The sequence below is a fragment of the Lathyrus oleraceus genome, chromosome 5, assembly GCF_024323335.1.
Source record: "Lathyrus oleraceus cultivar Zhongwan6 chromosome 5, CAAS_Psat_ZW6_1.0, whole genome shotgun sequence".
In the NCBI taxonomy this organism is placed as follows: Eukaryota; Viridiplantae; Streptophyta; class Magnoliopsida; order Fabales; family Fabaceae; genus Lathyrus; species Lathyrus oleraceus.
This window is the reverse complement of record NC_066583.1, coordinates 606,626,909-606,642,174: the sequence shown is the minus strand read 5'-3', so window position 1 is coordinate 606,642,174 and position 15,266 is coordinate 606,626,909. Positions and strand designations below refer to the sequence as shown.

General features: G+C 33.3%; 2 protein-coding genes across 2 annotated transcripts; one reads left to right on the top strand and one right to left on the bottom strand.

Moving 5' to 3' along the window:
* The first annotated feature begins 5,142 nt into the window (after positions 1-5,142).
* On the top strand, positions 5,143-7,215 carry LOC127086963 (seed biotin-containing protein SBP65-like). Its single transcript, XM_051027785.1, has 2 exons — positions 5,143-6,485; positions 6,560-7,215. The coding sequence occupies exons 1-2, from the start codon at positions 5,256-5,258 to the stop codon at positions 6,983-6,985; spliced, it is 1,656 nt and encodes a 551-aa protein (XP_050883742.1). The 5' UTR covers positions 5,143-5,255; the 3' UTR covers positions 6,986-7,215.
* A 517-nt stretch (positions 7,216-7,732) lies between these two features.
* LOC127082371 (adenylate-forming reductase 06235) lies at positions 7,733-9,367 on the bottom strand. Its single transcript, XM_051022603.1, has 3 exons — positions 8,581-9,367; positions 8,003-8,496; positions 7,733-7,951 (listed from the first exon to the last, which is right to left on the bottom strand). Exons 1-3 carry the CDS (start codon positions 9,365-9,367, stop codon positions 7,733-7,735), a joined length of 1,500 nt encoding a protein of 499 aa, XP_050878560.1.
* Between the last annotated feature and the right edge of the window lie 5,899 nt (positions 9,368-15,266).

Below are 15,266 nucleotides of genomic sequence, written 5' to 3'. Positions count from 1 at the left end.
GTCTATGGGCCCAATATTGAACTGGACAAGGATGACACAGTCTATGCCTTGTGTTCAATATAGACATAAGGGCAAAAGGGTAATTATACACACAAGTATTATCATAGAAGGATTTGTCAGATCACATGACATTTTCGTGTCTTGGGTAGCAGTGATGTGTTGCTAGATACCGCTTACTGTTTATTATGTTAAATGTGTGATTTAATATAATTGTGAATGCCACGAAAACCTACAGGGTCACACACAAAAGGACGGATTGATGAGAGATAGAGTAACTAAGGAACATCGTAAGGTACGGTGCACTTAAGTGAATTGTAGAACATCGTAAGGTACGGTGTACTTAAGTAGAATACGAAATATGGTAAGGTACCACGCGCTTAAGTGATTTTGGCATATTATAAGATATGGGCCACATACACTTAAGTGGGTTTTTTAGCTTGCAGCCCACACAAGTCGTTCTATAAATAGAACCCTTGTGCAGAAGCATTGGTGCAGTTGCAATTTTGTTCTCTCTCTCTTTCTCTCTCTCTCACTCAAAGCCTTCATTCGTAGCAGCTAGCACTGAGATTGAAGGAATCCGTTCGTGTGGACTGAGTAGAGGCGTTGTCATCATTCAATGTTCGTGATCGCTCTGTAGATCTGCATCAAAGGTTTCAATCGTCACAAGAGGTAACGATTCTATCACTGATCATGCCCATTCATAAGGATCACTAAAGGAGAAAATTTTAAATTCCGTTGCGTTTTGTATCACTATTATCCTTCAGTTTTGGCATGCATGCTGACCTTCATTCACACCTCAATACCATTTGTGAGATATTTGTGGACCATTGGGATCAAAAGGAATGAGTTAGAGGACTTGGCATGCTGAATTGCAAATTATGACTGATGTGCATTTGGCTTGTGCACCAAGGCAAAACACCAACTTTGAACCAAGGCCAAATAAAATTGGCTCGTGCACTTTGATTAAATTTTGGGCCATTGATTCTTTGTTATTAACCTGATTGAATGAAAAAAGAACCAGGTCAAAAGGGCTTATGGTTTGGAAGTGAGAATGTGTCAAAGTAGTGATCATGACATGATTTTAGGGCATGGTGGACCAACTTGGCCAATTGAAAAATTGAACCCCTTCGTCAATGAATTAGGTCTTGGACCTTGAAACAAAGTTAGAGAGGAAGTTATTTAGGATATTTTGCTTGAAGTGAAACTCAAAAATCTTGAAAAATGAGAGAGTTATGGTCTTTGGAACTTCCCATAGGTCATTCTTGCCAAAATGTGACCAACCAACATGACCTAATTTGGTGGTATTGTAATTTCTTGCTTTTCAAGGCACAATGATGAATGATTTAGATTCATATGATCATATCATGGTGGGAAATTAAGTTTGGATCTTTATGGAATGATTTTAGGTCAAGTTGGTAGGTGGATCAAGTCATGGAAAGTTGAAAAATCAAGTATGAACCAACTACTTGTAACATGGATTGAATAGATGTTTAAATGATTGATTTTGTTTGAAATGGACATGAAATGATGTTGAATGAGTGGTAGGGTGATTGGATGGCCAAAAAATGAGAAAGGTCTATGACCAAAGGATCCTGAAACTAGGGTTTCTTCAGCCACAAGTTTAATCAAGAACCATGGTCAGATGAATTAGGGTTTGAGATGTATGGGTCAAATTGAGATGTTAAAAGGGCATGAGGGCATGAACAAACTTTGGATTTTAGGGACCCTTATTGGTATGGTCAAGCTCCATGGTGCATCAAGACTTTTACAAGCCAAAAGGAGGGTCAAGAGTTAGGGTTTGGTCCTTGGGTGACCAAATGAATCTTGAGGCTTCTTCAAAGGGGACTTACTACCTAAATTGGACTTGGGGAATGAGTGAGATGTCTTGAGTGATCCTACAAGCTCCGTGGGATCCTTGGGGATGAGATTAGGGTTAAGGTGGCTTGGGCACACCTTAACATGATCAAAGGATCTTGGGGATTTGCAGATAAATCACATGCCTTGGACTTGTAGTTATTAAACACAAATGCATATGAGATGATACGTATGGGATGTATGCTTAAGGTTTGGTGCTTAAGGAGACGATATGGGGTAGGGAAAATTTGAGGGTATGACAATAATTACCATGAGTTGATAAGAATTCATCGTCAAAATCCGTTGAAAATATGCTCTCCAATGGCTACAATGCTCTCCAGATTCATGCTCCAAAACGCATGGCCTTCACTTTCTATCTCAAATTCGAACTCCTATAAAATCAGCCAAAATGTCCTTTTAAAGCTGCAAAAAGCGTGTCACCGTCTCCCTACATCGCGCCCGCGTTGGTATCCATCGCGACCATGATGTGACGTAATCGTGTCCACAATGTCAACATCACGATTATGAGAAAAATAGAGGAAAATTCTCTTCTTTTCTTCCATTTTCTTCAAATTTTCACTAAGTCCCAACTTACTTCCTCTTGGTTATTTTTGGTCAATTCTTCCACAATTTAGCTTGACTTTTTCTCATTATTCCACCGGTTTGTCAAAAATATCTTGTAAACATTACGTAATGACCGAATGTCATCATAACCCCAAACTTAATCTCTTGGTTGTCCTTAAGTAACCTGCCTACACACTGAATTTTTCATCAAAATAGAAATATGTATCCTTACCAATGAACGCCGCCTTTCTTCTTTTGATCAACATGTATGTTCCCTGCTTCAATCCAATTAACTCGGAAAAGTTCTTTCAAAACACAAGTACTCAACTTGTCTCTTATCTCACCTTTATTCACTCAATTTGACAAGGTCATCACACAATCAACACACAGAAGCATTTAACAATGAGTTTGTAAAATTTCTATTAAAGTTAATCAGCGTCATATTTGAACACATACTTTTGAGGTCTTTTTACGATTGTAACATGGCTTATGTTAGGGTAAGATATTTTAAGAGAGTAGGCTTAAACCTTCAGAATTAGGTATCTAGTTTTTCTTATGTTACTTGAAATTCCCTTCATATCACTATTTTGCTGGTCAATCAATACTAGAGAATTCACTTTGTTGGTCATTTTCATCATTTTTTTTCCTTTTCACAATTTTTTTTGAAGAAGTCATTTTTAACTTCTTATTTTTCCTTTTCTTTTTCTTTCTTTTGACCAATTTCTCTAGTACCCTACTCCAAACTTAAACGTTGATAACTTCCAAGAGCAACCCCAAACTTATTCATTTTCACCACATAAGAAAAATTCTTTTTTCTACCTAACTCCAAAGAGGGTGGAAAGATTTAATCTTTCAAGTCAAATGGCTATATAACATGCTATGTAACTGAAAGAATGGCTTAAGTCTTAAAGTGGTTAGAAAATGATATAATCATTTTAATTCAGGTTGGCTTAAAAGGCTCAGAGTTTTCAAAAACAACTGCCTTAGTGTGTATTCATCAGACTAATAGAATAAGTAGAAACAATGCAAGTAGAAAATAACTAATGCACAAATACTCTTATAAGAAAGAAAAGTGAATAATGGAAATACTTGGCTCAAACCTTACTAGCTGAGGTATATGGAGATCGAGTACAAGTAGTCGGCTTCCCTTTTCTTCATCAAATGTCAACCTACAAAGGAACTTCAATGTTGTTCACTTTGGTTCATTCTTTTTATGGTGACTTTGTGGTTCTTGTTCATACTGACATTGGTAAGGTTAGCAAACCAAAATCAAAAGAAACATCATTACCAAACCGATTCATTAATTCGAAGAAAAGAGAAGTACAAAAGGGGAAGAGCGTGAAGGTTCAAGAAACACCAAAAATAAGGGGTTTGAATTGGATTTCATATATGACAACTTTTCACAAACCAATGACAAGAACAACAATGATATAAATACTCAGGATTTTTATACTGGTTCGTTGTTGACTAAGTTAATCAAGTCCACTCGTCAGAATTATTTTGCCTTCTCACAAGGACTTAATCCACTAATCAAACAGATTATAAACTCAAAGATCAATTGTCATTGACTTCTCGAGACTACAAACTAAACTTAGTCCCTCAAGAAGTTTAACTAAAATTAAAATACAAAGAATATGTGTTTATAAGAATTAGGCTATAGACTAAATAGTAAATAAATATAGTATATTGATGGTTAAGAAATGTATATAAAAGATATACAAATTAAGTAGTTTTGCCCCGTCGAAAATGTAAATTTTAATAAAAAAATAAATGAAATAATAAAGTAATCATCTACTCGTGTGTTAGTATGAGTCGCGCAATGTCGTTATAAATAGTAAATAAATATAGTATAATGATGGTTAAGAAATTTATATCAAAGATATACAAATTAAGTAGTCTCAGACCGTCTGAAATGTATATTTTAGTAGAAAAAATAAATGAAATAATAAAATAGTCATCTACATGTGGGTTCGCACGAGTAATACAACGTCGTTGTAAATAGTAAATAAATATAGTATAGTGATGGTTAAATTTTTTATATAAAATATATGTAAATTAGGTAGTCTCGGCCCGTCGAAAATGTATATTTTAATAAAAAAATTAAATGAAATAATTAAGTAGTCATTTAATCGTGCGTTCACACAGATCACTTAATGTCGTTATAATTAGTAAATAAATATAGTACGATGATGGTTAATATATACATATAAAAAAACTTTAAATAAATGAAAAAGTAATTTTAAATTACAAATATATATGAATATTAATTTAATTTAGAAGATGTCAATATATTATATGAAATTACAAGAATATTATCTTAATAGAAATAAGTATCACCTTAAAAAAATCAAAATAAAATTTATATTTAAATGGTGTATAATTTATGTTTCATGTAAACAATTCAAAATAAAATTGCATAATTGTGGAATGAAGCATCAGCATTGACAAATAACCATACTATTTGGGCCATCAACGTGTCTTACCGTACAATTACCGAACACAAACGCATACGTGGCACTCGTTAAACTTCCCACATGGCTTTAACAATGAAAAATCTAGCGTCGATAACGATCCAATCATTGTAATTTCCATTTCACTACGCTGAGTCACACAATATCATCACACGTGTGAGTAATAAGCACACATGTTCTCCCTCATGCAATAACCTCTCATCACCAACCTCTTCAAACCGCCAATCCCATTTCTCTTTTAAATCAAACATTCTCATTCTCATAACCATCACAAACACAAGTTCAAACATCTTTAAAAACATCAAAAGAAAAACCGTACATAGTACTTTGTTCTGTTCTTTTTATTTTCATAACCAATACAGATCAATGGCATCTGAACAATTATCTCGCAGAGAAAACATCACAACCGAGAGAAAGATTCAAAACGCGGAAGACAATGTCCCTCAAAGGACAACCCACTTCGAGCTTAGAGAGACCCACGAACTTGGACCAAACTTTCAGTCTCTCCCTCGCAACGAGAATCAAGCTTACCTTGACCGTGGTGCACGTGTTCCTTTGAGTGCAAATGTATCAGAAAGTTACCTTGATCGTGCACGTGTTCCTTTGAATGCAAATGTACCAGAACACAGAGTTAGAGAAAAACAAGATTTTGGTGGTGTTCGTGATATGGGCAAGTTTCAAATGGAGTCCAAAGGAGGGAATAAGAGTTTGGCAGAAGATAGAGAAACTCTCGATACACGATCTAGAATGGTTACTGGAACACCTCACATTAAAGAAGCATTGGGAAAAGGACAAGTTGTGGAGGAAAGAGAGAGAGCAAGAGAAAGAGCAATGGAAGAAGAAGAGAAAAGGTTAACAATGGAAGAGATATCCAAGTATAGAAACCAAGCTCAACAAAGTGCATTGGAAGCACTTTCAGCGGCACAAGAGAAATACGAAAGAGCCAAACAAGCAACAAATGAAACACTACGCAACACGACACAGGCTGCACAAGAGACAGGAGAAGCAGCACAAGCGAAAGATGCAACTGTTGAGAAAACGCAACAAGGTTATGAAGTGACAGGAGACACAGTTTCAAATGCTGCAAGAACTGCTTCTGAGAAAGCAGCACAGGCTAAAAATACAACTCTTGGAAAGACACAACAAGGTTATGAGGCAACAAGAGACACAGTTTCAAATGCTGCAAGAACTGCGGCGGAGTATGCTACTCCTGCTGCGGAGAAAGCCAGGTGTGTGGCTGTTCAGGCGAAAGATGTTACTCTGGAAACAGGTAAGACAGCGGCGGAGAAAGCCAAGTGTGCCGCGGAAATTGCTGCCAAAGTGGCGGTTGATTTGAAGGAGAAGGCCACTGTGGCAGGGTGGACTGCGTCGCATTATGCCACACAGTTGACAGTGGATGGAACTAGGGCTGCTGCGAATGCTGTTGAAGGAGCGGTTGGGTATGTTGCACCTAAAGCTTCTGAGCTTGCGGCGAAATCGGTGGAAACTGTTAAGGGTTTGGCTGCTTCTGCTGGTGAAACTGCTAAGGAGTTTACTGCTAGGAAGAAAGAAGAATCATGGCGGGAATATGAGGCTAAAAGGGCTTCTCAACTTCAGGTTTTGTTCTCTATATTCATAACATTTATTACACTATTGTTAACTTTACACTGAAAATTGAGGTTTGATTATAGGAAGGTGAAGAAATCTTGCCATCTACCGGAGGTATCGGAAAAGTGTTACCCAGTGGAGAAAGAACTCAAGCACAAGGAACCAATCTTCAAGAGAAGGTACAAGGAAAAGGAAGTGATATATTAGGAGCTGTGACTGAAACTGTGAGTGACATTGGAAGTAGCATGATTAAACCAATAGATAATGCTAATACTAAAGTTAAGGAACATGGTGGCACTACTATTACACCAAAAGGACAAGATGCTGGTGGTGTTTTGGATGCTATTGGTGAAACTATAGCTGAGATTGCACATACAACTAAAGTCATTGTTGTTGGTGAAGATGATGAAGTAGAAAAGTCAATGCAGAAGAATATTGGGTCAGATTCTCACTCTCTTGATCGTGCCAAGCATGAAGGATATAGAGCACCAAAGAATAATGTTTCTTAATTCCAAAGTTTGAAGACAATGAATGTGTTTGTTTGATGCAGAAGTTTAGTAATATGTTAATCTTAATTAGCTGTCAGTGAAGAAGTTCAATGTTTTGTGGTTGTGTTTTATGGAGTTGTGTGAATAAATTGCAATCTCATTCTTGAGATTGTCAATAATAGCAAATATATCTTATGCTTATGTCTTTTGTAAGTCAATGTTGTAATGTAATAATATATACTTTTATTTAATATTCTGTTATTGCTAATGTTCCTTGCAAATTATTTAACCATATAATAGTATAGTTTGAGAAAAATTAGTAGTCTTTAATCATCCACTTATGAGTTTACCTACCAAATCCTGCATTAATAATAGTTATACATTTTTAATCACTCCAAAACGATTTTGAATATTAAAACAAGTTATTATAATCAAGGTGTATCTTTCAATCCAGCACAAGAGTCATTCCTTTATAAAGAAATTCTTGATTACAAGAAGGTGGCATATCATTAAATTTGACCTTCATTTATACCTTATTTTATAGAGATAATGAATCAACTTGGAGATAAGGAAACAAAAAATAAGACAGAATAAGAGAATTGTGTTTTGATACTAGTCAACATTATTTTCCTTACTATAATGGTTACTACTACTAGTTTACTACTATAGGTAAACAAAAGTAATTTATTAGTTTTTTACACTGTTTAATGCAAAAATAGAAGTAACAATAAATTACTTGCATTACAAGTTACTGTAATTTTGAGCCATTCAAGAGTCCCAAATGGGACCAAATGCAGGAATGTTAGCTTTGTTACAAGCTTTAACAACGTTTCTACTACCTTCAGGATTACTAGTAACAATAACAACTTCAACGTTCCAATTAATAGCAGCATTAACACTAATCTCGGCGACATTAGGACGACCCGAAACTGCGGTATCATGAACAATCACTTTCTCCTTTGAGTATTTTCCAACTAGTTCTTTTATCTCATTTCCAAAGTTCATTTCAATATCTTTAGCAACCCAAATCAAATACACATCAGCTTTATTTTTCTGCAGAAGAAATGACAAGAACACGCATATTCCGGAACCTGTTGCTACTAGCAACACTTTTTGATATAAGTTTACTAGATAAGGTAATCCAGCAAAATGAACTGAACGAATCCAGAGATGTTTAGGAGGTGATGAAACTAATGATTTTGTGAAATCACCAACTGCACCAGCTAGCATCATGTGATCTTTTTTTCCATCTGATATGATTCCAAATGCATGCCATTCAGATAATGGTGATGGACTGATTCTACCGAATAAACCCGGTTTAACACCGCCTTCGAATTTGATAATTGAAGCATGATTTGATGGTGCTGTAACATGAACTTGGACTTTTTTGATACTTAACCAAGGAATTAAAATGAGAATTGTGATGGATAAAGTGAACCAACACTCTTGTTTCTTAACCATCTTTGAAATGGTTAAGTGATAGGTTTTTGAACTAGGCTCATAGCTTATACTAAGAAGAATGAATAACCATAGAAGAATAAGAGCTAACCAACCGGAGAATCGGTGGATTCGCTCGAAAGCATTGTGATGCAGATGGCGGATAAGAGGAAAAGCTGCCAGCGAAGAGAGCGTAATGAGCGAGAGGATGGTGAATGCAACTGCGAGAATCTCAGGCGAGGTTTTGTCGTTGTTTTTGATCGTTAGAACGAGAGAATAAACTAGCCATGCTATCGAGGAAACGCCGCAGCTGCTATGAATTCCTCCAACACTTTGAAGAAATGAAGTTGTTGCTGTTTTGACTCTAAGAGAAACAAAAGGCTTCCCTATTGTCTTGACAGCAAGCCAGAAAAGAAACCTTAACGCCACCTCGCTTCGACATAGTGTTAGAGCAAGAATGTTTCCAATGGAGAAAAGTGTAGCTTTTGATTTACCATATGAAAAATTCCCTGAAGCTGAAAGAGCAAGTGCTAACGTGTTCAAGGTTATGCAAACCATGAATAGTCCTTTGTAAACTGTGAAACCTTGATCTAGCAGAATAATAGACAACCTTGAATTTCTGTTTGCTGGTTCTGATTTCGGAAGTACCTTAACTTTTTCTTGGTTTCTTTCCATGTCTTCAACTTCTGATAGAAACTCTAGCTCGACATCGTCTGCGTCGATGTTGATGTCACAGAAGTGGCTGCTTGCTCGACTCCGAGTTGGACTAATAGCTTGAGGCTGATGAAGAATTTTGAATGAATTGTTTCTTGTCCATGGAATCCAAAGCCATGTTCCAATCGATCTTTCTGGTTTTGTTGGTGAGTCGATCGCAAAAGGGCTGCTTCTTCGGCTATGATTGATCTCAAATGCTACGCCACGACAGCTTGAAAATCTTGCTATCTTCATTTCTTTGCCTTCTTCCATTTTGAATTTTGATAGTATATACTCTTAATTGAGTTTCAATTTTACAATGATAGGTAGATAATAATTTCATAATACAATGAGGCTGATATATAGTAGAATTGCATTATGCAGGCTATATCATATGTTAAAATGTATTGTATATATAGAAGATATCATAAGTAATTTCTATTAGTTGTAAAAAAATATTGTTAAACGAAGAGTTTTAAATTATTTAGTAAAAAGATGGTTAAAAATGATTAATTAATTGTACTAAAAAAAGGAGCATATTTCAAAGGCATTGCATATGTTTTATATATAGTTCAGAATTTAGGACCTCTGCTATTTACACAGTCCATCAACAACCACTTTTTTGAAAATTACATAACTTGTTAAACAAGTTAAATAATACTATTACCTCTATGCTAGTTACACTTATTGATCGGTGTTTTAATTATTATGAATTGCTTAGTTACTTTTAACAGTAAGATTTCAAATGACTAGTTATTCTTCTGATGAGTATAGTTAGATTTTAGTGAAGCTAGTGGACAACATATAGAAAGAATAACAACGAGTTTAAAGCTACTTTAATTAGCAGTTATTTTTTTAAGTTTATGTTGAAATATTACGTCAATATTCAAATATAAGGAGATGAATTTGAAAAAAAAATTTAAATCAAATTTTATATTATGTGTTAGTTGAAAAAATTTTTTAGTCCCATATTTTTTGGGTGAAATATATTTCATTCCTCACTTCATTATATAAGGAAATTCCTTATTTCATTTCAAAATACACCAAAAATTTAGGGCCCATTTGATTCCCTTTTTAAAAATAGTTTTTTAGTTTTTGAAAATTAAAAAATTAAAAGTTTATTTTGATAAATAGATTTTTAAAAAGGGATTTTGTTTTTTTTTGTTTTTTTTTTTGTTTTTTAGTTTTAAAAACTAAAAAACCAAAATTTGTAAAAAGCTGTTTTACTTTTGAATTTCTAAATCAAAACTGAAAACAACACACGGGAAATTGTAAATTTTTATTGATGGTATGATTATAATTATATTCATTTGTTAAATATGAGTTTGTAATAGAAAATATATTTTTGTTGTGTTTAAGAAGAATTCAACAAATGAAAAATGTTGTGTTTGTATAAGTGAACACATTTTAATTGGTTAGATATCTTCGTGTCTATAACATGTAGATTATATATTTGTCTATTTTTTTAATTTTTAAGAAAATTTAATTATTATTTTTTTGTGTATTTATTTTGTGATTACTATTATACATATTAAAAGAAATAATTTTATAACTTTTTTTAATAACTATTTAATATAGATAATTGTTTATCATTTACTTATAATCACACTATTTATTAGTTTAAAAACAAATCAATCAAACAAGTTTTTTTCTTTTATCATCTCAAAAATAGTTTTACAAAATACAATTTCCAAATGAATTTTTATTTTGTTTTCATTCTAAAAATAATTCTTAAAACTAATTTATAAAACAGTTTTTAAAAACAAAAAATTGAAATTGAATCAAACAAGCCCTTATTTTTGAAATTTTCCTTTCTCACTCTCATAACTCTATGTCTTTCGAATTGTCGAAACACCAACTTATCCCTCTTTCTTTCTACTCAATGAATTTTTTGAATATTTTTTTGAATTCTCTTTAAAGAATTATGTTAATTTTTTCTCGTTTGAGTTGAGAAATTATAAGTATTAATTTTTGAATTCTCTTTGGAGAATTATTTGAATTTTTCTAGTTGAGAAATTATTGAGTTGTCAAATGACCATTATTGAATTATCTTTGGAGAATTATTTGAATTTCTCTTGGTTTGAGAAATTATTACAATTGGTCGTTATACCAGATACTATGAGTAATATTTATATCATATTCGAATGGTCTTTGTACCATCAGAGGGTGTATTTCTAGACCGATTATCTACCGTGCAAGTAGTCATCGTATAATATAGAACTGAGTTTTTTTATCCTCCAGGCGGCGTGGTAATTCGACTGATTTGTATAACTTTGGGCAGTGCCGCAAATTGTACATGAAACGTCTGCACCATATTCTCTTGAAATGAATGGTAAAACAGATAGAAAGAATAAAATTCTTACTGAACTAGTTGTTGCTATTACATTGAATTCTGGTGTTGCATTTCACTGGTGGAGGGAAATTTTATTGACTGTTTGCTATTTTCTGAATAGAGTTTCAAAGTCAAAAAGTAAGATCTATCCTTGTGAGATATTAAAGAAAAGACAACCAACCTTGTCTTATTTATGAACTTGGGACTATCTGGCTTATGTCAGAATTTTGGATCTGAAGTGAGTCAAACTCGTTAATAGAGCATATGAATATTTATTCATTGGGTATGCAGCAAACAATAAAGCATATAGGTGTTATGACCTAAATGCTAAAGTGATCATAGAATCGAATGATGTTGAATTCTATGAAGACAAATTTCCTTTCAAATTGAGAAATAGTGGGGGCACTAAATCAAAACACATTCCTGTGATAAGAAGCACTGAAAGAAATAACGAAGTAGAAACAGAACTTCGACGAAGTAAAATAGTAGAGTTGCTAAAGACTATGAGGTCGATTATGCGGCTTATAATGTAGAAGAAGATCCAATAAATCTTCAAGAAGCCTTGTCATCTCTGGATGCGGATTTGTGGCATGAAGCTATTTATGATAAGATAGATTCTCTGGAATCTAACATGATCTTGCACTTAGTAGACTTGCCTCGTGGTTGTAAATCAATCATTTCTAAACGTGTTTTGAAAAAGAAACTAAAACCTAATGGAACAATTGATAAGTACAAGGCTCGTCTTGTAGCCAAAGGTTTTAGGCAAAGAGAAAATATAGATTTCTTCGATACTTTTTCTCCAGGCACTTGAATTACATCCATTAGGATACTTATTTTAATGGATGTTGTTTATAACTTAATAATACACAAATGGATGTTAAAATAACTTTTTTTAACGGTGACTTAGAAGAAGAAATCTATATGGACCAACTAGAAGGATTTGTAATTCATGGGTAAGAAAACAAGGTCTGTAAGTTAGATAAGTCTTTGTATAGTCTAAAACAAGGTCCAACGCAAAGACATGAGAAGTTTGATAACTTAATGATATCGAACTGATACAAAGTAAATGAAAGTGATAAATGCATTGGTTACAAATTTGAGAATCGCATTTGCACTATCATATGTCTCTATATAGATGATATACTCATATTTGGATCAAACATTCAGGCTGTAAATGATGTGAAATCATTATTGTGCAACAACTTTGATATAAAAGACCCCGAAGAAGCGAACATGATTCTTTGTATCAAGATCATGATATCCGAGCAAGGAATTTCTTTGGATCAATCACACTATATGGAAAAGATCTTAAAGAGATATAATTACTTTGACTATAAATCTGCATGCATGCCATACAATCCAAATGTGAAACTATTTAAGAACACTAGTGAAAGTGTCAGACAAATAGAATATGCGAGCATCATTGGCAATCTTAGGTATGCCTCTGATTGTACTAGACCCTACATTGCATATGTCGTAGTATTGTTGTGCATGTTTACTAGCAGATCGAGTAGTGAGCATTGGCAAGCTATTTAGAGAGTCATATGGTATCCTAAAGAAACTGTGAATCTTGGTTTGCATTATCATAGATTTCCTTTTATACTTGAAGGATACAATGATGAAGATTGGAATATCTTATCAGATGATTCTAAAGTAACTAGTGGCTATATATTCAATATAGTTGGAGGAGATGTATCTTGGGAATCAAAAATATAGACTATCCTGGCTCAGTCTACGATGGAGTCTGAGATGATAGCATTAGTAACTGCTAATAAAGAAGAAAGTTGGTTAAGATGCTTGCTAGCTGAGATCTCTTTGTTGGAAAAACCTATGTCAGCTGTGTTGATCCACTACGATAGTACTGCGACTATTGCAAAAATTAAGAATCATTATTATAATGATAAAAGACGTCAAATATGAAGAAAGCACATCACTGTTAGAGATTGTATCTCTCAAGGAGCTGTAAGAGTGGGTCATGTACACACTGATGTAAATTTAGCAGATCCTTTGACGAAAGAATTAGCTAGAGAGAAAGTCCAGAATACATCAAAGAAGATGGGACTAATGCATATAGAGAAATGAGTTGCTCATGATGGTAACCTGATTTAAACAACTCAAGATCCCAAGAAATAGGTTCAATGGGTAATAACAAGTTGTGAGTAATATGAGGTGATCATGTTAGAGTAAATAAGAGAAGCATGAATCCTGAAGCGATAAGAGGATGAGATAATAGAAACTCTTAATGAGGTCTATACTTTGTATGAGGGAGTGCATATGCTACATGAGTACTCTTGATAGACTCACCTATGTGATTGTGGAACTTAGGCCAGTTCCTATAAAATTACGAGGCATAATTCCTAGAGTCTTCATTAAACCGGGGTACACGTGCATGGCCATTAAAGCACAGGCTATTAGAATACACCTTAAGAAAAGATTGCGTGCAGGTTTGATGTCTGAGATAGAGTTCAAGACAATTGTGTCACTCTTGTTGAATCCGAATCCTACTTGCTACGCAAAGGTTCGAGTCGTAGACACCTTTGTTTATGCCAATCTTAGAAACTTCGACGATACTTCTGAAACACTTTTTTAAATTCAAGTGGGAGATTGTTGGAACATTATGTCAATATTCAAATATACGGAGATGAATTCGAAAAAGTACCTTAAGTCAAGTCCCACATTGTGTGTTAGTTGAAAAAAATTCCTTAGTCTCACATTGTTTGGGTGAGATATATTTCATTCCTCACTTCATTATATAAGAAAGTTCCTTGTTTCATTTCAAAATACACCAAAAACTTATTTTGAGTTTTTCTTTCCTCACTCTTATAACTATGCGTCTTTCGAATTGTTGAAGCGCCAACTAAAAGTTACAAATGCGATTGAGAGGGGTTGCAACCATTTGATGTCAGAAATAACTCTTAAATTAGATTAATCAGCTTAGTAGACCGGATACTGGAGGTGAAAACCGAATCAATTAAAATTTAAATCAAAATCTTATATTAAAATTTTCTGTTATAAAAAGAAGAAAATTAAGATTTAAAAAAAAAGGTGTTGAAATCTACTTCTTAAGCATAGCATATTTTCTTTGTTTAGCTTGAAATGCATTTACTATAAATTTTATGTTTTATTTTAATTTTTATAATTGGTTCCTACTATTGTAATATACTCTTCATTTTCTTTTTTTATATTGTTATCATTTTATTTTTATTTATATTAAATGTATTTACATTTTTGGTTTGGTTATAAAAAATATTTAAAATTAATATATTAGAATTTTTTAATGATAAATAATAATATATAAAGTAAATATTTTTATGAGTACTAACGGTTGATATAAAAAAAACACTTAATCATCACATTATAAAAAAAGACTAGATTTAAAAGTAATTTTTTTTTTACATTCTTAATCAATAATTATTTACTTTAACTCTTTAAATATAACGTACAACCTAAATTTTTAAATTCAATTATTTCCAATTCTTTTGTTATATATTTAAAATTAATATACTAAAATATTTTGATGATAAATAATAATATATAAAGTAAATCTTTTTATGAGTACTAGCACTTATATAAAAAAACACTTAATCATCACATTAAAAAAAGGAGACTAGACTTAAAAGTACTTTTTATTTATTTATATTTTTAATTAACAAGGCATTGTAAATCTTGGAGAAGAAGTTTTGTTACATCTAAATCTGGTCCAGATTCTTCAAGTAGGTTGATTTGTCCAAGTTCCTCTAGTCGCAACTCTGATTCCACCTCCAATCTTATGAGCTAAAGTCTTACCTAGCTTCCAGCTACTGCAAGCTAACCTTGGATTGTAAGTAGTTAATGAGTTGT

Bases quoted from the DNA above. Each gene is read 5' to 3' on its own strand.
- LOC127082371 (XM_051022603.1), bottom strand. From the start codon at position 9,367: ATGGAAGAAGGCAAAGAAATGAAGATAGCAAGATTTTCAAGCTGTCGT. The intron at 8,497-8,580 runs CAGCTTTTCCTC...CTCTTATTCTTC, and splicing joins CATTACGCTCTCTTCGCTGG to TATGGTTATTCATTCTTCTT. The intron at 7,952-8,002 runs GTGTATTTGATT...TTTGGAAATGAG, and splicing joins TGCAGAAAAATAAAGCTGAT to ATAAAAGAACTAGTTGGAAA.
- LOC127086963 (XM_051027785.1), top strand. From the start codon at position 5,256: ATGGCATCTGAACAATTATCTCGCAGAGAAAACATCACAACCGAGAGA. The intron at 6,486-6,559 runs GTTTTGTTCTCT...GTTTGATTATAG, and splicing joins AAAGGGCTTCTCAACTTCAG to GAAGGTGAAGAAATCTTGCC.